General features: G+C 43.5%; 2 protein-coding genes across 8 annotated transcripts; one reads left to right on the forward strand and one right to left on the reverse strand.

Moving 5' to 3' along the window:
* Positions 1-4982: 4982 nt before the first annotated feature.
* Positions 4983-11317, reverse strand: TIGD7 (tigger transposable element derived 7). The gene is made up of 2 exons (XM_004373198.3): positions 11122-11317; positions 4983-8773 (listed from the first exon to the last, which is right to left on the reverse strand). Exon 2 carries the CDS (start codon positions 7426-7428, stop codon positions 5767-5769), a length of 1662 nt encoding a protein of 553 aa, XP_004373255.1. The 5' UTR covers positions 7429-8773; positions 11122-11317; the 3' UTR covers positions 4983-5766.
* Positions 11318-11687: 370 nt separating this feature from the next.
* Positions 11688-20560, forward strand: ZNF75A (zinc finger protein 75A). Of its 7 annotated transcripts, none has more exons than XM_023728424.1 (7): positions 11688-11706; positions 13725-14234; positions 15304-15499; positions 16184-16275; positions 16605-16731; positions 18354-18464; positions 18645-20560. In XM_023728424.1, the coding sequence occupies exons 2-7, from the start codon at positions 13824-13826 to the stop codon at positions 19322-19324; spliced, it is 1617 nt and encodes a 538-aa protein (XP_023584192.1). In that variant the 5' UTR covers positions 11688-11706; positions 13725-13823; the 3' UTR covers positions 19325-20560. The 7 variants fall into 7 exon arrangements, 6 of the variants coding, with proteins under 6 accessions (XP_023584192.1, XP_012410131.1, XP_023584191.1 ...); XM_012554677.2 differs by lacking the exon at positions 11688-11706 and adding an exon at positions 11731-12307; XM_023728423.1 differs by lacking the exon at positions 11688-11706 and adding an exon at positions 11731-12227.
* The last annotated feature ends 235 nt before the right edge of the window (positions 20561-20795 follow it).

Raw genomic sequence — 20795 nt, forward strand, 5'->3', positions numbered from 1 at the left:
ACATGGTCCACTTCTCATTCTTTCTTGATGGTAGTGACGTCCCCTCTCTACTCTGGGATTGGCTCTTTTAAGCCTAGTGGGATGGCAAAACTGACCAATCCCTTTGTTAGGATTTCATACACCTTATTTGCATGATCCCACTCCCATAGGGTTTCTACACACTTTATTTGCATTCTTAGCAGGCTGTCCAATCCCCTTGGTGGGCCACAGTCAGCTTATTTGCATAGTCCAACCTAATCATTGTGTGAGAGGTACAAGACCATGCATGGCTAAAAGAGCCATGTTAAGTAATTCACTGCACCACAGTGGTGTAGAGTTGATGTTATTAGTAAGTACTGTCTCTGGTTAAGATGACAACTTACATGGATGGTAAGTCTCGAAAGAATGGAAACCCCACCTTCCCCCCATCTCCCAAATATCACCATTGGTCACCCACACAGGTCTCAAATACGATGTGGTCAGGCTGATGTTGCTCCTACTCTAGCACTGTGAATTAATGCTAGAGCAGCTAAGGTGTTCCCCTTAGGCACTAGAAAGGCTTTCCAATAGGGGCCTTCACCCAGTCCCCCAATCTAACTCCCCTTCTGGCCAACTTCACATGCATAGCTGTCCTCAGCCTTGCTTTAATGAGATGAAGAGACACAAGATACTGCATGCAAAGCAATTAGCACAGTGCCTGTCATGGAGAAAGCACTCATCTATCGTGCCAACTGTGGGCAGAAAACACTAGTAAAAGATTTCTGTCTTGTAAGCACTTGGCTTTGGGGTCATTGTAAGACCACGCTGACAGGAGTTTCTGAGAACAAAGCCCTTAGCGCCTGGGGTGAGACAGAGATGAAGAAGTCACTGAATTGCTTGATTTTTTTCCCCCCCAGAAAAACACATCAGAAATCACTTCGTTTAAAAATGTTACTGCAGTAATGGAAAAACTTAAGGGTCTCAACGTCATAATTAGAAATTGGAGGTTTTAGACTCAGCACCCTTCTAAGAAGAGTTTAATAACTTTACTGTTGAATCATTACATCAGCTGATAGAATTTTGAAATGTGCAAAATCACCACCACTGCTTAAGACTTGTAATTTATGTAAATGTTTCACAAACCTTTGAAACAACTAAGTCATATGAAGGGTCTTAAGTCGTGTTACAGGAAAACCAACAAGCAAATTTATCAGCACAAGAATTCCTATCTTTGGGTGTCAGGAGCTCAAGAACAAGGTGAATTAAAGCCAAAATGCATTTGTTTTGAAGCGTTTTCTTCTAGCCTTCAATCTAGCTTGCAAGCACTTTTGATTAAAAATTGACTTTCATTCTTGAGAGACTGACATTTCCTTCTGATCATGTGATTTGTACTAAGAGCGGCTCATACGCGTTCCTTCCACAAGAGTAAAGGTTTAAGGGCAGCTTCTTGCCTGACACTGGTACCCGGTGGAGGAGGCAGTGGGAATGGTCCGGGTAAATTCAACCATGATACGAAATGGATGATGAAAAATTGCTCAGACCACAACAAAACGTTCTGACAGATGTGCCAGTTAATGTTAATATCCTCAATCCATCAGTGAAACACCTTGAGTGTACCAGAAGCTTCAGTCAGAAATCCGAACTGGTGACTCACAAGGATCCAAACTTGCTTCAGGGAGATAGTGCGACTTCCCCAGGCGGAAAGGGTGGGTTAGGAAAACATTAAATATCTTCCTGAAATCTATACATTATATGAGGAATTGTTTAACTCTCCGTCCACACTCCCCTCTTAAGGCCAGGAAAGCTCCTTTCCACACCTTAGGTGTCCGTTCGCACTCCTAGGGTAAAGTTGGGCAAGCGGCCCTTGAAGGAATCCCCCGCTTTCCAGGGAGGGGTTTAGGGATGTTGCCCCAGCAACCTGAACAAGAGTGGGCTGCGGGCTTCTCGGAGGGGCTCTAATCCTCAGGAATGACTTCCAGAACCAAAGACTTCGGTTTTCTCTCAGGCTTGGGCAAAGCCAAGAAATCGGCAGCTCCCACAGCCTGGAACCAGGTCAGACATTTAAAGGGGCGGGTCGCCTCAGCGGTCCGGAGCAGCCCGCCGGCCCTGCCACACCTGCTGTCTCCACTGAAGATGGCGCCGGTGCCCTGCGGCCCGGACCCGGGGGTGGGAAGGCTGGCGGGGCTCTCGGCGGCCGCGTCCAGACAGACCTTCTCCTGCTTCCCCTCCGCCCAGGGCCTCAGTGCTGCCGCTCCCCCTCACCCGTGGCTTTGTCCTCGGGCGGCAAAGCCTGTCTCCGCCCGCCCGGCTGCGCCCGGGGGCCGGGAGCGCGCGCCCACCGGCGCGCCCCACAGGTTCCCCGCCCCGCCCTCCGGCGCCGGCCGCTCTGGCCCTGCGGCGGCACTCTGTGGTCGCGCTCTCGCTGCCGGCGCCGGCCACTTAGGCCCGGTTCTACAGCCGGAGATGTTCCTTCTCCCTTCATCCGACCCTGGTGTGGGGCACGACACTACTACCCGAAACTTTCCGGCCCCTCAACTGTGCGTGCGCCAACCAGGTGCCGAGAGCGGGGCTCGACGTCTGGGCCGGCCCTCACGGTCCGGCAGGAGGCGGGGGCCCGGCGCGGTGATGGGCGCGCTCAGAAGGCGGGGGGCATGGGTGGGGTGGCCTTGGGGAAAGAGACGGATAAGGGGCTGGGCAGGGTGGGCCCGCAGGCCGCCTTCAGGGTTTGGTCTTTGTCAAAATGCAGTGGGAAGCTCAGGAAGCAGGGGAGGCACTACTTGTAGTTGTTTTTAGTACGCTTGCCCTGGCTACAGGTTAGGGAAAGATGAGCAGGGCAGGTAGACCAAAGAGGCAGGTGCCCTCATCGAGGCAGGCGGTGATGGTGGCCTGGACCAGGACAGGGGCAGTGAGGAGGGACAAGTGGAGGCAGAGCTGAGAGACATTCAGGAGGTAGAGCTGTCAGGACTCTACATAGGCGGGTGCTAAAATCTTGGGATGACCCTCCCTTCTCCTCTAAGGCCATTGAAAATCTGGCTCTAACCTGTCTTTCCTGCTGCCAGCAGCCCCCTATCGCAACCATCCAGGGCCCCTGCAGCTTCCCAGGGCGATGCACTCTGACACCGAAGAGGCTGTGCTCATTCCCCCCTTGACCTGGCCTGCCCTTGTAATTAAGCTTTAAAGCCCAACTCCAAAGTCGCACTGACCGTGTGATACTTCCCCTGCTAGTCAGGCAAGTGCTCTCAAAACCCTCTCCATAGTCAGCTCCAATCCCGAGCACATTCAGCTGTGCATTGTTTCTATTCGTTATTCAGGTCTGAATCACCAAGCTCACGTAGATGGACGTACGCGGGAAAGCAAAGGGATGTTTCCAGAATCAGTGAGTGCTTTTGAAAACGATGGTCACTCATTCTGGGAACTACCATTGAAAAAAAGATGGTTTGGTGCAAAGACCCAGATTAAAAGGTACTAGAGAGCTGTTCAAACAGCAACGATTGTGAGCAGGACCTGGCAGTGTTTCATTCTGTTGTACATAGGGTTACTGTGAGTCAGAATCCACTTGAGGGCACCTAACAACAAGACAACTGTCCAGTCCAGTGTCTTCACCTAACATCCCCTTCAACTTTTTCCAAAATCCATTCTATCCCATGCTTGAAAAGTGTTTCAAAGGAGCAAAACACCAAGCTAGGGAGAATTACTTAACTCCTTAACCCCACCCCCAGCTTGCTGTCATTCTGAATAAATCTCCCCGCACCCCCCGCAAAAAAAAAGTCACACTGCTTGATGTTAAAGGTCTCCCTTCCAGCTTCCATTAGGCTGCAGGTTTAATCAACCAAGGAAGCAAGAAGACAGTGAAAAGGGTGCACGTTGACAATATTATTTTTTTCTGTAAGTTCTGGGTAACAAAAACAAGATATATAAAAAAATAACTACTGAGTTGATTTACGAGGTAAAAATATCAGCAATAACTAATAAAAAAGGTTCTCTTTACAATATACTTAGAAATAACCTTAATAAAAAATGAGTACTCTGTTAAAACTATTTACAGCTTGAATGGAAACATGTCAATTCAAATTAATTTTAAATTGTAATAAATTCCCAAAGGGATTTAGTGAAGAGGGGATGAATAAATTTTATGCTGAAGTTGATTTGGAAGAATAGGTAAGAATAGCTTGGACATTTTTGAAAACAAAGAGTAAGGGGGTAATTGCCTTATCAGATATTAAAAGATATTAGTGATTAAAATGGTAAGGTACTAGAGCAAGAACAGACACCAGTACTCCTTTTAATCACTGATTTTATATCATAGTTCCCTAATATTGACAGATCAGTGGAACAGAATGCACACTTCAGAAATAGATTCTTGAACTTAATATATGAAAAAGGAACATTAAAAGCCAATAAAGAACCAATTATCCTAACAAAGCTCCTGAAAAAGTTAGCTACCTTCAAATGTCAAATACTCACCTGACACCTTATACTAAAATGGGGAACAGCCATAAAAATACCTTTTGGTTATAACATTAGCAAAAACTAATAGCAGCTAAGAATATTCAATGCCGGGATTGGTGCATTGGCAGAACTTTCAAACTCCTGGTGGAAATGTGAAAAAACAATTTAAAAATGTGTATCAAAAGTTAAAAAAAAAAAAAAAAATTCATACTCTCTGACCTGGTAGTTTAACTTCTAATAACCCATTTTAATGTAATAGTTTGAAATTTTCTGCCAGAAGTTGCTCATATTTACTTTGAAAAAATAGGAAGCAAACACTTGTTCAACAGAATGGTTCATTCAACTCATTCAACTGATATGGTACAGCCCATGGTGGAGTATTACAAAGGCATTAAATTTGAGGTTTGTGAAGAGATTTTAATGACATGGAGAAATTCTGAGAGTGAAGCATTATGGTTAAAAAAAAAAAAAAGCTTGAGCTTTGGAGTTAAACAACCCAAACAAAAACTAAATCCATTGCCACGGAGTCAATTCCAACTCATAGAGACCCTAAAGGACAGAGTAGAACTGCCCCATAAGGTTTCCAAGGAGCACATGGTGGATTTGAACTGCCAACCTTTTGGTTAGCAGCCTAGCTCTTAATAACTACAACACCAGGCTCTTTGGAGTTAAGTAGAATTATTTAAATCTTGTCTCTGCTATTTACTAGCTGTGTGACCTTGATCAAGTTGCTTAACCTTTCTAAACCTGTTTCCTTATCTATTTAAAAGAAGGGGAAAAAAGAAAAAGAAAAAAAGGAGGGGGTGATTGTTATGAAAAATAAATTTAAAAATATATAAAATATACCAAAGCGTTAAGAAAGGCTACCATTGGTTGATAGAATTTGGGTAATTTTTATCTTCTTTATGATTTTCTATAATCAGCATATATTACTTCCACATAAGAGGAAAACAAACACTAAATAGCTGGTTAAGAGATTTAAGAAATCAGAGCATATCATACTATTCAATAAAAAACTCGATCTACCCTTCTCTTAAAGGTAAGGAGAACCAGTTAGCATATGGAACTCCTTTGATATATGCTGTGAATAACGGGTAGAATTTAATGCTTTTCCCACATCCAATCCACCTTAGATAATCTGAGACAATAATTCCTCATTATTCAGATCCTTGTCTAAAACAGAAAAAAAATGTGAATTGTTGAATATATTTATATATTTAAAGAAACATAAATTTATTGTTTTCAAACTGTTTCATAACCAATATGTAAGTGGGCATTGATACACAAAATGAGGTAAATTGATAAACAGTAACAATTTACATCCTATGTTATAACTGCAAAAAGCTTTAAACACAAAATCTAATTATTAGAACCAGAAGTTGAAGGCATGTTGAAGGAATCCTTAATATTATGAGGCCTAGGTTTCAAAAAGCTACCAATTCTAGAATGGATTCTAGTCTGGAACTGTTTCTTGATTATTTCTTGTTGCATCTCTTTCAGCATGAAATGGAACCTTTGAAACTCAGGTGTGGCATCAACAAAATCAAGAAGGTAGTCCAAACTGTCTCTTACAGTAGATAATTTAAATGCAGCAGGCTGCTGATGTTCTTCATCAGTTCCTCCTCCTTTCGGAACAATTCCCTTTGTAATTCCACCTTTTGTTTTTGGGGGGCAACCTTTTTTTTCATCATCCCCATTTAACCACACCCTATCATCATCCAACTTGGTTTCCAACTCTCCGCATTTCTCAAGAATATCTTTATAATCCCCATCATATAAGCCTTGAAGATCATATTCAGGTTCCTTTTTGTAAAGAAGATTTTCCCATGCACTTGCTATGGTTATTTGGCTTACTTCATCCCAACTTTTTGCCCAGTTAAAAACTGCACATTTTATGTTACAGGTTTTAATCTTGGAAACTCCTTTTTCTCCTTTGTCTTGCTCATCATCACTTTCTTCAAAAATGACAAGACTCTCTTCAAGTTGCTTCCACCTATAAAGTCGTTTGCAGCTTAAGATCACACCTTGATTCATTGGTTGAATCAAGGTTGAAGTGTTATGGGGAAAGAACATACATTTTATTCGCCCATCCTCACTGGTTAGTGCTTCAGCAGAAAGGTGAGCTGGGGAATTATCCAGAAGTAACAATGCCCTGACTTCCTCTTCATGGAATCTTAGAACGTTAAGTTGAAAATGCCTGACCTCTGGAACAAAGTTTTGAAAGAACCATTCTGAAAACAATTCTCTGGTGAACCAAACATCTTTACTAGGTTTATATATCACAGGTAACACACTTGTGTCCTCTTTCACACTTTTGGGCAGCTTTGATTTTCCAATTATGACCGATTTTAACTTATGAGTCCCATCTGCATTTGCACACAAAAGGGCAGACAACCGTTCCTTGTTTATTTTCTTCCCTGGCATACAGATATCTTTTCTGCTCGCCTGAGTGTTTTCTGGCATTGATTTCCAAAAGAGGTCAGTCTCGTCCCCACTGTATAGCTGAGCTAGACGCAGTTTCTCCTCTTTGATTATCATGGACAGTTTTTGTCGAAACGGCTCAACACTTTCTGAAACTGAACTTAGGACTTGTTCTCCACATACTTTTCGGTTCCCAATTGCATGCCTATTTCGAAACCTAAAAAGCCAACCAGTGCTGGCTTTGAAGTCTGTTCGCCCAAAACACTGTGCGAATCTCTCGGCAGCTGCCTGAAGCTCCACGCCTCTAACAGGGACACCAGCTGAGCGTTTCTGTTGGTACCACATGTAGACTGCATTGTCCACATCGCCATATTTGGCTCCCGTTGTCCTCTTTCTCTTCTCAGCCCCTACTAATGGCATGTCCTGCTTAAGTACAAAGTCCAAAATCAGTTTCTTATTCTTTTTAATGTCATAAAATGTTGATTTACTGATTCCAAATTCATCCATTACACTCTTAAGAGATCGTCCAGCTTCAATCCTACTTAGAACTTTCATTTTCTCTTCCAAATTTAGTGTTGTATATTTCCCTCTCTTATTCATACTGAATTTGATTCAAACAACCAACAAGAGAAAAGAAAGGATAAAGTTCTACTGAATTGGAAAAAAAAAATTTTTTTTTCAAACTAGCTCAAAGCCCCAGAAGGCACAGGCATTTGTACTAGAGAGTAATTAAGAGATGAAGGCTCATGAATCTAGAGGTAGAGTCTTATAAACTCAGAAAGATGCTATTGCTGAAGGTCCTGTAAGGCTGTTGCTCCTGCAAGACATGGGTAGTCAGTTGGAAATCCCCCTGCTCCTTTTCTCCTTCAACAGATACAGCAGCACCAATCAAGAAGAACAGGAACACCTACATAGTCTTCCTAACTCAACAAAGGAAAAGGGATAAAAGGAAGACAGGAGGCATTGAGCAAGGTGTAGCCCCAAGAACAGACCCAGGTGGGAAAGTCTCAATAAAAAATGGTGCTTGAGAAGAAAGGAGTGTGAAAGACTCAAAGTCAAAAATAATGTTGTATAGCAGAGATGCAGTGTGGCTTTTCCCCTTCCAAAATGGCTTGATTTTACCTCACTGCCTAAAAAGAAAATGGTGCTCATATTTCTCCGTAAGTAGTGTTCACTGGGCAGCAGTCCATCTACCTAAAGACTCCAAGCTATAAGAACCCTGACATTGGGATGTCTGGAGAGCGCCAATTTGAGAATGCTTGCATAGAATCTTAAGGTGAAGAAGAAAGTTAGAAGGTTCTGTTGAACAACTTTTATTGCATTCAATCCAGCATTCTCAATGTCTGAGCTTTAACTTGAGTATCTCTTATGCTTACCAAGGTAATCTGTAAGTATGTAAATGATTTGTTAGTGGCACTTTTCTACTCTCAGATCTTCCTTGTAGACATCTGGTGTATTCTCAACTGCTATTCTTCACTGAAACTGTTCTCCTGATTTGGGATATTATCAAGTTTCAGAATCATGGCAGTTCTTAGCGAGGAGTATAAAAGTTTTAGAAATATTTTTCCATAGTTTCTCACCTTTCACTTGTTTTCTTAAATTTACTTAGCATTTTAAGTAATGTACTTTTCATATTTGAGACTTTGATTTCTCTTTAATGTAGATTTTGCTTAATTTGAACTAAGACTCAACTTTCCCACTGCCTGAAGAAATTTAAAAGGTTTCTCTACTGGTGTTTCTGATAAGTTGTTTCCCATAAATCCTTCTTTTGGCAAACTTTTCCGTAGCTCTGTGTCCTCAAATACTCCTTTCAGGTCCTGGTGCTGCCCAATGCCATTCCAGGTCCTTAGAAATCTCATAGTCTAGATTAATTTCATGGTTCTCATTCCAGATACCCAACCTCATGGGAAGAAACAAAAACTGCCACTTTCTTCCATTCCAGGTGCTATGAAGAAAGAAAAGTATGTCAGATAAATGAGGAAAATAATTGGTAACTCAGTTATTTTTCTTCTCCTTTAAGGGCAGAGCCTAACTGGCTTTCATCCATTCCCCAACTACATAGAACTCTCTCAAGTCTCTTGTCTAAGACCCTAAATGAGTTGAAACCTTTGTTTTTCCTCTAACTTTTGTTCAAGAAATGCGAACTTTGAGTTATGTAGCACTAAAAGGATAGTGAAAGAATAAGACAGTAACTAGGATGTGGGGGCAATGAAAGCCTAGGATCAATTAACTTTCTAAAAGAGGCAGTTATAACTAAGGCAGTTAGTAAGTGATAACTATTATAAATGAGGGAGAGGGGGTGGTATTTTTTAGCCAGTAGCAGCACCACTAACTCCAGCCAATCACCCACCAAAAATATTCAGTCCACCATGGCAGTTGGTTGTCTCAGAATAAACTGAATACACTTGCTTTCACTGCTTCCCAGCTGCACATTCATCATTTCCACAACAGTGCCCAGATAGGGGAAGGTCAAGTCAAAAAGAAAGACTTAGGGGACTTTTGTGGGCTCTACAGCAAGAGTAGGCAACTATGGCACCAAACCTCAAACAATGAAAATCATCAGTGGCCCTCAATCACTATGCACCATTTGTGTGTTACTTCTCTTCTTCCTTCCACAGGGTGTCCCCATACCCCCTCAATCATCTCCCTGTCTATAAATCTGGCCTGTCAGTGACATCCAAGGGCACTGCTTGGCACTGTTGGCAGCACTCATTTATTCAATTTGGTAAGTTCTAATTATATGCTCAGTGTCAGGCCAGGTGATGAAAATGTCAATGATAAGGGCACTGGTTCTGAAACACTGGAAATAATAATTATTTTTGAAGAAATTAAGTCCCAATCTGACTGAGAGTCTAAGGAAGTGAACCTGCTTTGTCACATATTCAAGTGACTTTGGCAGGTGTTCATTATTATTGCTTCTCTTTAGTTCCCTTTCCCTCATTCAAAAAGGATCAAGATCTATGCCTCAGAGGAGTGAACACCATACTATCCAAAAACAAAAACAGCATAATGGACTTCGTCTTATAATGACCTCCCACCTTCATTCTTACTTTAAACTTACCTCCAGATGAATTGCCGTAGTAGGGGGCAAAAAAAAAAAAACACAAACCCATTGCCATCAAGTAGGTTCCGACTCATAGCGACCCTATAGGACAGGGTAGAAATGCCCCCGTAGAGTTTCCAAGGAGCGCCTGGTGAATTCGCACTGGTGACCTTTCGGTTGGCAGCCACAGCACTTAACCACCACACCACCAGGGTTTCTGCTTAGGGGAAAGCTCCCTCAAAAACCCTCAAGCGGTGCTCCATGGTCTTCTTTCTTTAATGCAATCTCCTCATTCCCATTCAAAGCACTCCACAATATGGTTCACACAAACTTATTTTCTAACTTCTTTTTTTTTTTTTTACTCTTCCTCTAAGTGTAGCCCAATAGTATCAGCAAAAATGGATTACAGATTTTCTCACACTCAAACCTTTGCTCTTATCAATCCCTCAGCCTGGAATGTGTCCCCACTCCCTGTTGGGAGCAAAATCCCTCAAGGTCTTTTATAAATTTCTCCAATCAAAATTCAAATTTTATTTCCTTGGAATTCTCATAGCGTTCAGCTAATGTCTTACCTTTTACTACTTTCTGTTACTGATAGTCATGAAATTGTCTCAGTCGTTTTACTAGATTACTTGAGGACACACTTTGTCCTATCCAACCCTAACACTGGCTACACATAGTAGACTTAATAAATAATCCCTTGATTGGTATAGGTTGACACTATGAAAACACTGATAATTAGGATAATACTACCAGATATACTCAGATTCTTATAAATATGATTCATAAATATTTATGGGATGCCTACCTTATCCAGAAGGAGCCCTGGTGGGGCAATGCTTAAGCACTTGGCTGCTAACTGAAAGGTTGGTGGTTTGAACCCACCAGCTCCTCTGGGAGGAAAATGTGGTAGTCTGCCTTCATAAAGATTTAAAGGCTTGGAAACCCTCTGGGGCAGTTCTACTCTGTCCTATAGGGTCGCCATGACTCCATTGCATTGGGTTTGGCTTTTTTTTAACCTTACTCAGAGCAGTGCAGTAGACACTGCGGGAAATACAAGGTAAAAACAAGGTCCTCCTGCGAAGTGTACGGTGGTGGAAAAAGCGCAAGATATGACAACAGGAGACCTAATTTCCAGTCTAGGATCTGCCACTGGTAACCGATGTGACCCTGAGGAAGTCAATTCTAGGTCTCAATTTTTCTCTCAAGGAGAAATATAAATGGTACCTATCTCACAAGCTAAAACTTACCTCACAAGAATATCGCATAATCGTTATGATGGACGCGCCACGCGAACCAGAAAACGGTACAAAACCGCAAGGGATCGTTGTTGCTGATCTAGCGAGGGGCCTGACCGAGACAAAACTGTCTCTTACTCGTGTCCAACGACTACAGTTCGAGCCCCCGCTGTCGGGGCCGCAGGGAGGCCGCGAGATCAGGCGCGCAGTGGAGGAGCGACCCTTACTGGGCGAGACCCCCGGTACCAAACGCCTCAGGCCGCCCGAAAGCGACGCAGAAACGTTCTGGACGAGCAACACCCTGCAAAGCGGGGACACGAGACGGGGACACCCACGCGACAAGGCGCTTCCAGGGCTCCTCTTGGCTTTGGCGGGCCCAGAGAGGCGGTGACACGAACTCTTTCTTGCAGGACAGCAGTTTCTCCAGGGAGGGAGAGAGACGCAGCACACGCTGACCGAGCGCAGCTGAGACCCCTCAGTAACAGGGCGGGGCTGGACTGCTGCGGGGCCGCCGAGGATGCGTCAGTTCCGTTTCCGGCTGCGCACGCGGGCCCCAGACTGTGATGTGGGAACAGCTAGTCGGCGCGCAGCCGAGAGGTGAGAGGGTCGGCCGAGCGTGTTGTCCTGGAGGGCTGGCCTCCCGAACCCTGGAGCTTCGCTCGCTGGGGCCAGTGCGCCTCGCCGACCCTGCTTCCGAGTGGCTCAGGGCGGAGAGTTTCGTTCCCCAGAGCCGCGCGGGCGAGCGACAACCTTGCAGTTGAGTCTGAGAAAGAGGGAAGCGGCCGCCACGGAAGCCGAGCTGTTCGGAGGTAACCAGGAAGCCGGTTTCCCCTCGGCTTCAGCTCCGGCGCCCCCTGAGAGACGCCGGCCGCGCTTCGGGGCCGCTGCCTGGCGGGCGGGGGTGGAGGCAGCCATTTTCTGTAGGCGCGGCGACGTTTCCTGGCCGCGGCCCGCCGGACTGTCAGGAGCGAGGCCAACTGTCAGGCTCCGGAAGCCACGCTTTCTACTCTTGGCGCGGATATAAGCCAGGGCTGCGGCGGAAGCTACCTCGGAGACTCTCCGTGTGCACGGTGCCCCTGCACTGTTGTGGTCTGTTCAGAGGACATAGTGAATCCGAGGTGGGGCGGGCAGTGAGGTCCAACACTGCAGCAGAGAAACTTGCCCGGTTCCGCTGGCTGATGCTACCACAGGAGAACGAGTCAGTGCAGCTTCAGAGATACCAGCTTCTGCTGATGACAAAACATAGGAAGTGCCCCAGTGGCTCCTGAGCCAGGGTGGGCAGCAAGGAACTGGCCACTTTGAATACCCGTGGCTTCCTGGACAGAATTCTGGTGCCGTTTCTACTAGACCACCTTAGAGAAAATGGCCCCACGAGGCACTCCTCAGCCTGGCTTAGAGGTCTAAATGACCCTGGGGAAATGTAAAGTCAGAAGAATGTTACCTTGCCTGAAGAACTTTAGTGACCACTTCCTCCCCCTCCCTTTTTTTTTTTTTTTGCCACATCTCTCTCCTCCTGAGCGGCTGGTGGTTTGGAATTGCTGACCTTTCAGTTAGCAGCCTAGGGCTTAACCACTGCAGTCGTCACCAGGTCTCCTGGACATTTGGCTATCTTGTAAACAAAGGCCAACTAGTTTTCTCCTAGTCGAGTAAACAAAAAATTTGAAATAGGTATAAACCATTTGCACAATGATTTTTTTTTTTTTTTTTTGTCTTGCAAAGAACAGTGATGAGCATCTGGTTGCTTAGTTGAGGGACACCTTCTGGGAAGAATAAGGTTACTTTTTCTTTAATTACTATCCTTCTCTATTCTCATTGTCTCAGCTCTTCTCGCAGTATTTATACAGTGGAAAAGAATACCAAATGTTCCACAAAGTGAAGATGTTCATCTTCACAGGGGAATGAAGGGTGGAAGAAGTTGTTTCCCACCTGACTAAAGATCAAGACTGGGATAATCTGTTAAAATTTAGAGAAAGTCAAAATTTCCTTTTACTGTTATTTTCTTATTTTATCCTTATTTTCCTTTGACATTGCAAAAATGAGATAGAAAGCACACAGGTGAAATCTTTGGATAATCCCAAGCTCCTTTCAGCCAATGGGTGCCAGTTTTCTCATCCTCCCAACTTTTCCTAAAATATTAAAAAAAAAAAAGGCCAAGTCAGCGATTGGCATTTGCTGTGCTGTGTTTCAAAGTTAAATAACAAAAGGAAAGAAACAAAGAGCTTGAACGAATCTATCATTATGAGTTACCTATATTTGGAAGTTGATTTTAAAGGGAAGGCATGACAGAACCTTTTCTGTTCATTTTTCTCTGATAATACGTAGCAAGTAATAAGGTTGATGGAAGGAGCCCTGGTGGTGCAGTGGTTAAGTATTCGATTGCTAACCAGGAGATCAGAGTTCAGACCCACCAGCTGCTCCAAAGGAGAAAGATGTGACAATTGCTTCCATAAAAATTACAGCCTTGGAAACACCATAAGGTGGTTCTACTCTGTCTTATATACAGAGTCACTATGAGTCGAAATCAACTCTATAGCAATGGGTTTGTTTGTTTTGGAATAAGATTCATGTGACTTTCTTATTGGCATGTGCTTTTTTCCTGCCTTCTCTACCCTTAGGAGGAAGACACTTACTGGTTTTGTACCAAACCAAATGGGTCCTCAGTTGTCAAGGGTGGCGCTAGGAGTGTAGAGAAGCAAAACTGTTCATACAGCAGAATGATGACAGTAGATCTGAAGGTGGCTACGGACTTGAACCCTCAGATCAGGGCTCTGTGGGAGACCAAGGGATCTGTGACAGAGAGCTCCAGTCACAGTAAGAAATCTTCCCCACAAATGGACAGTCTTCATCCCGAGAGCTCTCGCCGGGACTTCCGGAACTTCCACTACCATGAAGCAGCTGGACCCCTCGAGGCTGTGAGCCAACTTCAGGAATTATGCCGTCAGTGGCTAAGGCCAGAGATCCACTCGAAAGAGCAAATTTTGGAACTGCTGGTGCTAGAGCAGTTCCTGACCATTCTGCCCAGGGAGACTCAGACCCAGATGCAAAAGCACCATCCACAGAGCATTAAGGAGGCTGTGGCCTTAGTAGAATACTTGCAGAGGGAATCTGGTCAAACAAGGAATGGGGTGAGAAGAAAGATTCCTGACATGTACAACACAATAGGATAAAGGTGGCTCAATTGAGGGGAGGGGTTAATTGAGAAATGAGATTGATTAGGTCACTCTTGCATTGTTCCTTTAAGACAGCTAAGGCGGGACCTGAAACTGCAGGCTGCAGTGATAGTCAGTCCACAAGTTTTGGAGCTCTTGGCAGAGTTTTCCTTAGAAAAAAAGAGTTGCTTTTTGCCTTCTTCAGGGCAAGGGTAAATTGAGAGTAATGAGCGTCTCAGTAAAGGAGACATGACTTGAGTTCTTAGAAACAAATAAGGGGGCGGGGGGAACAGATCCAAAAACTTAAGAGGCCAGAGGACAACAAGGATGGCTAAGAGAAGGAAAAATCAAACACCAGGGAAGACTGCAAAGAAGAAGAAAATGTAGAAAGTGAAAGGGAAACATTTGGAAAGAAGAAAAATCTCAGCAGAGAGAAGATGCTGAGGGGTAGTGTCCTCCGCACCATAGACAAGAGCCTCCACTGCCTTCCCTTAGTGTCTGGTCCTCAGCCCTGTTAGTGGGGACCCAGGATAGCTCGGGCAGATGGCAGCGCTCCTGTGGTGGTACAGAATACAGGGCAAGGCATAGCATATGTGTGGTGTCATTATACCAAACCATTTGGAGGTAGATTGGAACCACACTCCCCTTTTTTCTTCCATTCTAATTCTCATTTCCCTATGGGAAAAATCTTACTGAAAGGAAAGACCTTTTTATCCCATTCCTTTTTATTTTTTTAGAGAAAAGTAGAGGAGAGGACATGAGAAGAGATGGCTTGCCCCACCCTGCTAGTGGCCTGAGCTGGGCTATGTGGAGGGGCTGTGTTGTGGGCTGGCAACAGTCATAGCTTTTTTCATTTTGTCCTAGTTTTCCCAGATTTTGCATATAGCTCTTTATGGAAAATAGGTAGCCCATTATCTCTTTAAGTCTTTTCACTGACTTTAGCGTCTCACACCTCTCAGGATCAGGACTCTATGTTTATTCCTCCCTCTACTGACCTCAAACCAAAAGTAAGTTCTGTGGTGACAAGGATGGGGATTATTTCTAGGTCACGTTCCATGAGCTGGGGAAGGAGGCAGTGATCTTGGGAGGAACAGCAGAGGCCCCAGGCTTCATGCTGAAGTCAGCAGAACTCCAATCAGTGGGCAGGTCACAGGATGAAGAATTTTGGAATACATACCGAGGTCTACAAGAACAGCCAAGCAGGAACACTCTCAAAGAAACTGAGGCATTATACAAAAAGGGTAAGGAATGTCATGGTAATTTCCTTCCCCTGGGAGCTGTGATAGTAATTTGTTTAACTAGAGTGCTGTGTCTGGTCCTATGGAGCAGCCATGTTAGTGATTATGATGTTTCGCCGGGTGGCAGTAGAATAGGCCAACTCTGGGTAAAGGTAGGGGTCAATCTAGGATACAGAAATATCCAAACCACAGAACCCTGGTTACTGTGAACTCTGTTCCTTAGAAAAGTAGAGAGGAAAGGAGAAGATGGAGCAGGGAGGGTCAGGGCCACCTCATCCTCCTAAAATATAGGAAGAATTAGGATCAGAAATCAGTTGTCAGTGACAAAACGTGAGCAGATTTGTATATCAGGAAAAAAAATAAAAAGACAAAAATGCCGTATCTTCTACTGTACATTGGAATCCTTGAGTACTTCATTTTCAAACACCTTTAACTCTTGGCCAGCTCAGAGAATTATTTTATTTCATGAGAAGAGAATAAAAACAGATCTTTTATTTCTCATGAACTCTGAGGAAACATTCAGCTAGGGAAACAGTTCTGTTCGCTGGTAAATAACTGATTCTTATTTGAGACTGCAACTTCTGGGATCTCACACTTGAATCAAGATAGACTATATTTTAGAAATGAATTCAGGCTGTTTATAAACAAAAGGAAGAGAAATGTCCTGTGGTTCTTTTCAACCCACAGCTCTGCCTACCCCACAGACTCTAGCCCTTTCTGAGCAGACAAACACCAAAGACTGGACAATGGCACCTAACCTCATCTTGCCTGAGTCCCAGGTGAGCTATACTTTCCATCTGTTTAGGGCTGCCTGAACATGACCTTGTCCATCTGTTTCCCTGCTGCCTATGACCCCCACTGCCTTGTAGATATCAGAAGTGTGTTGGCCCTAGATGTTCTTCCCTAGACAACCTGGCTTGACCCAGTGGGAATTGGGGACCTCCCATGCTGTCTGCAGTCCCTCGAGTCCTTTCTGCTTTCTTTAAAAAAAAGAAAAAAAATACTGTTAATTCCTTCAGTGCCTAGCCTACTGTGCAGGTCAGAAGCCAGGTGGTAGGGCTGGTTCTGTAGTGCCAAGTACTGAGCTGAAGCCCATTCTCTTCTTTAGAGCTTGTTGACATTTGAAGAGGTGGCCATGTATTTTTCTCAGGAAGAATGGGAGTTACTGGAGCCCCCTCAGAAGGTCCTCTACCATGATGTAATGCAGGAAAACTATGAGACTGTCATCTCTCTAGGTAAAGATTCTCCCTTCCCTTTCTGTAAAAGTTGAGTAATCTACCATGTCCTCAGCTTATGGAGAATGCACCCTGTCAGAGAGTCCCCCTGTTCCAGTTGCTGGTTGGTTCTCAGCTGGATGGTGTAGAGAAGAAAGGTGTATCCAGATCACCTGGAGAGCTTTTTCCAAATGTTTTTCCTTATTCTAAAGAGAAGTCTTGATTCCCTCTGCCGTCTCAAACCTCTTCCCATGTCTTTCCTATCTCAGTAAATGGCATCACTCTTCACCCAATTGCTCAGCCAAAAAGCTTACAATCATCCTTTATGATTTCCCATCATACCCTGTGAGCAATCAGCAAGTCCTCTTGGCTCTGCCTTCAGAATATATTCTGGGTCCAACCATATCTCAGTCTCCTCCACTGTTAGCATCCTGGTCTAAACCACCATCATCTCTAACCAAGTCTACTTTGATAGCTCTCTAAATGCATCCTCTTCCATTTCTGCCCTCCACAGTCTGTTTTTCACACAATGGCTAGAGTGATCTTTCAAAAAGTTTACCAGACGGTGACATTTCCCTGCTTCCAACCCCTGCAGTGACTGTTCATCACATCCAGAAGAAAACCCAAACTCCTTACTGAGGTATCCAGGACACTCTATTAGCTGGCTGCTACGTTCATCCTTGCTCAGCTCTCTGTAGCCACACTGGCGTTCTTGCTGTTTCTTGAACTCATTGAGCTCATTTGTACCTTGCTGTTTCCTCTGCTGGCACACTTTTCCACCACATGCAGAGTCCACTTCTTTCAGGTTTCCGCTCAGATAACACTCAAAGAGGCCTACAGCAACCTTCTCTAGAATAACTTCATAGGAGTGGAATCCTAAAATGCTCTTTACCTGTTTTAGTCTTCTTCCAAACATTGATCACTTTCCCGCATTTGAATGTAAGTTCCATGAAAATAGAGGACTTTGTCTTAGTCACTTTTGTATTCCCAGCCCAGAGAGCAATGTCTAGAACATAACAGCCACTTGATACATACTAATTGAATGACTTCGTGACATAATATTCCTACCATATATCTGTATTTGGAAAAAGTTTCCATTTACTCTGGTCATCTCCTCCATCTGGATGTGAACCAGTGAGCTATAGGAGTGGTAGAAATCTCTACTAGTCATCCAGTGCCTGGTGCTTAAATGCTAAATAAATAAAAAGTAACTGTAATTATTACAGGAAACACTTGTATATATGATACCCAACCTACTGACCTTCATATTGGCTCCACTGGACCTGGTCTTATCCAGGAGAAGTCCTCCTGAAGAGTTAATAGGACCAGCCTATATTCCCTCCAACCTCTGGAGCTTGGGTCCTCTGTGGTGGAACACAGTATTTTTGGTGGCTGAAGAAGGAGGAATGTGCACTGGATTCCCATTCCCTGTTTCCTTTTCATCCATCCACCTTATGTGTATTTCTTGGTCTCTGCTTTGGGTATCCACCCACAAATGCAATATAGTATAAACCAGATAGTAGATCGGAGATTCTGCCCTCTGGAATAGCAAACTATCTTTGCCTTTCATTAATAGTCTGGAATTAGTAGACGAATTCACTGTTAAGTTGCCAGTTCATGACCTCAGTTTTTCCTTCTCACAGCATTATTTGTGCTCCCCAAACCTAAAGTGATCTCCTGTCTAGAGCAAGGGGAAGAGCCATGGATCCAGGGACCCCAGGAGTTCAAGGACAGTCATGTAGAGTCTCCTACAGGTAAGTGTACGTCATGAGAAGAGGGGAAATGTACCTTGATAGGATCCTTTACAGGGGCTTAGCATTTTGAGATTTTACTTTTAAAAAAAAAATCAGTCATCATTGAGTTGTTCTTTTTTTTATTCCTGTGATTTTCTTGCCCTGGATACAGGTGGCTGATTCTTAAGTTTATTTCAACAGGGTTAAAGTTCAAAAATGACACTGGAAGTCATCAGCCTGTATCTCTTCCTGCCTTAGAAATAGAAGCACCAGGAGATATAGTTTCAAAAAAGGCCAGAGCCAAAGTTCCCCAGAAAACCACAGACAAAGAAAATCAAGGTGATATACACAGGGTGGGGAAACGGCATCAAGATTTTCCAGTAAAGAAAAGAAAAAAACTTTCAACCTGGAAACAAGAGTTGCTGAAACTTATGGATCTTCACAAGAAAGACCATGCAGGAGGAAAGCCTTTTAAATGTCAGGAATGTGGGAAAAGCTTCAGAGTTAGCTCTGATCTTATTAAACACCAGCGAATTCACACTGAAGAGAAACCCTATAAATGTCAACAGTGTGGTAAGAGGTTTAGATGGAGTTCAGATCTTAATAAGCACTTAACAACACACCAAGGCATAAAACCATATAAATGCTCATGGTGTGGGAAAAGCTTCAGTCAGAACACAAATCTCCATACACACCAGAGAACTCACACCGGTGAGAAGCCTTTTACATGTCATGAATGTGGGAAAAAATTCAGTCAGAACTCCCACCTTATTAAGCACCGGAGAACCCACACAGGTGAGCAGCCTTTTTCCTGTAGCATATGCATGAGAAACTTCAGCAGGCGGTCAAGCCTTCTTAGACACCAGAAACTCCACAGGTAAATAGAAGCTTGTCCAGTGTTCCCCTTTCTGAAGGAATTCACCAAATAGAGTTTAAAGTTGGTGAGAAAATACAAAATCATAAAGCAATCAATGATAAGAATTTGTCATCAGTGGAAAATTTGAGGGTACAGATGTCCTGACGGGAATCTAACTTGGCTCTGCAGGAGACAGCAACAGCTTATTATTTTTACTTTTAACAGGATTCCTTTGTAAGAGAGGTATTCTAAGAACATTCTGGTTGGGATTGTATTGGCAGAATAACAAATTCAACTTCAAATAGTAGATGCAAGCATGAGTCAATCAATGGTTTTCTATAATCACAAAGGTAAATATTTGTTTTACATTAGTCTCCCCAGCCACTCTTGAACATACACGATAGAAACATTTGTAGCATGGTATTCCAAAACAAAAAGCAATAATATGTGTGTTTAATTGTATACTATTATCTTCAGAGTGTCAGGCTTACTGCTTTAAATTGTCTCGTACGACAGAAATGTATTCTAATGTAAAGTTCTCCAAGAACCAAATTGGATTTCCTTTTATTTTTGGACACTGTTCACAAAGTTGGACATCCTTTGAGTATCTACTTGAACTTTTTAACAACTTTACCTCTTGAGTTTTTACTGTAATGAAATCATATTTACTTCATCACCAAGGAATCTGCCAGGTGAACTAATAATGCACTAGCTTATGTCTTTCATTGGTGGTGTTTGGAAAATGGGAAACATCTCCAGTGAGATCTTATGGAAACGGGTTGGAATTTGTAGCCATGGACTATGCATTAGATGTAAAGAATAATTTTTGGCAATAAAAGAAACTAGACTACTTTCTTACCTCATAATGTCACTAGGATTAAACAGCCATAAAATTTAGCACTTGCCTAAGGCTTGAAAGAAAATTAGTGGCAGTTCAGGATCAGATTCTGGTCAGGTTTCTTTTTGTTGCTTGCCTTTTAATTTGACTTGTTTGTTTATTATTAAGAATGAGAAAAGAATTGTGTTTATATGGAAACTGAGGTGTATGTTTTGCATGCAGACCCTTGAAGTTCACTTGCTTTGGTGACCTGGGGAATCCAGTTAGCAGAAGACAGAGAGTTCCCAAAAGGAAAGGTTTAGGAACTGATGAGTATTGGGCAAGGATGGGTGAATTCGCATCTATGTAGTTTGTCTTAAACTGTGTTATGGATTTAATTGTGTCCCCCCACCCCCAAAAAAAAATATGCATTGTAAATCCTAACCCCTGTACCTGTGGTAAGAGCCCTGGTAGCTCAATGTTTAAGCGTGTGGGTGCTAACTGAAAAGTCAGCGATTTAAACCCACCAGCTACTCTGAGGGAGAAAGATGTGACAGTTAGCTTCCATAAAGATTACAGCCTTGGAAACCCTATGGAGCTGTTCTACTGTCCTGTAGGGTTGCTATGAGTCGTAATACCTGTGGTTATGATCCCATTTGGAAATGGGTCTTTTTTGTTG

This window comes from Trichechus manatus, unplaced genomic scaffold, assembly GCF_000243295.1.
Source record: "Trichechus manatus latirostris isolate Lorelei unplaced genomic scaffold, TriManLat1.0 scaffold00024, whole genome shotgun sequence".
NCBI classification, from domain to species: Eukaryota; Metazoa; Chordata; class Mammalia; order Sirenia; family Trichechidae; genus Trichechus; species Trichechus manatus.

Bases quoted from the DNA above. Each gene is read 5' to 3' on its own strand.
- TIGD7 (XM_004373198.3), bottom strand. From the start codon at position 7,428: ATGAATAAGAGAGGGAAATATACAACACTAAATTTGGAAGAGAAAATG.
- ZNF75A (XM_023728424.1), top strand. From the start codon at position 13,824: ATGATGACAGTAGATCTGAAGGTGGCTACGGACTTGAACCCTCAGATC. The intron at 15,500-16,183 runs GTAAGGAATGTC...TTCAACCCACAG, and splicing joins TGAGGCATTATACAAAAAGG to CTCTGCCTACCCCACAGACT. The intron at 18,465-18,644 runs GTAAGTGTACGT...TTATTTCAACAG, and splicing joins TCATGTAGAGTCTCCTACAG to GGTTAAAGTTCAAAAATGAC.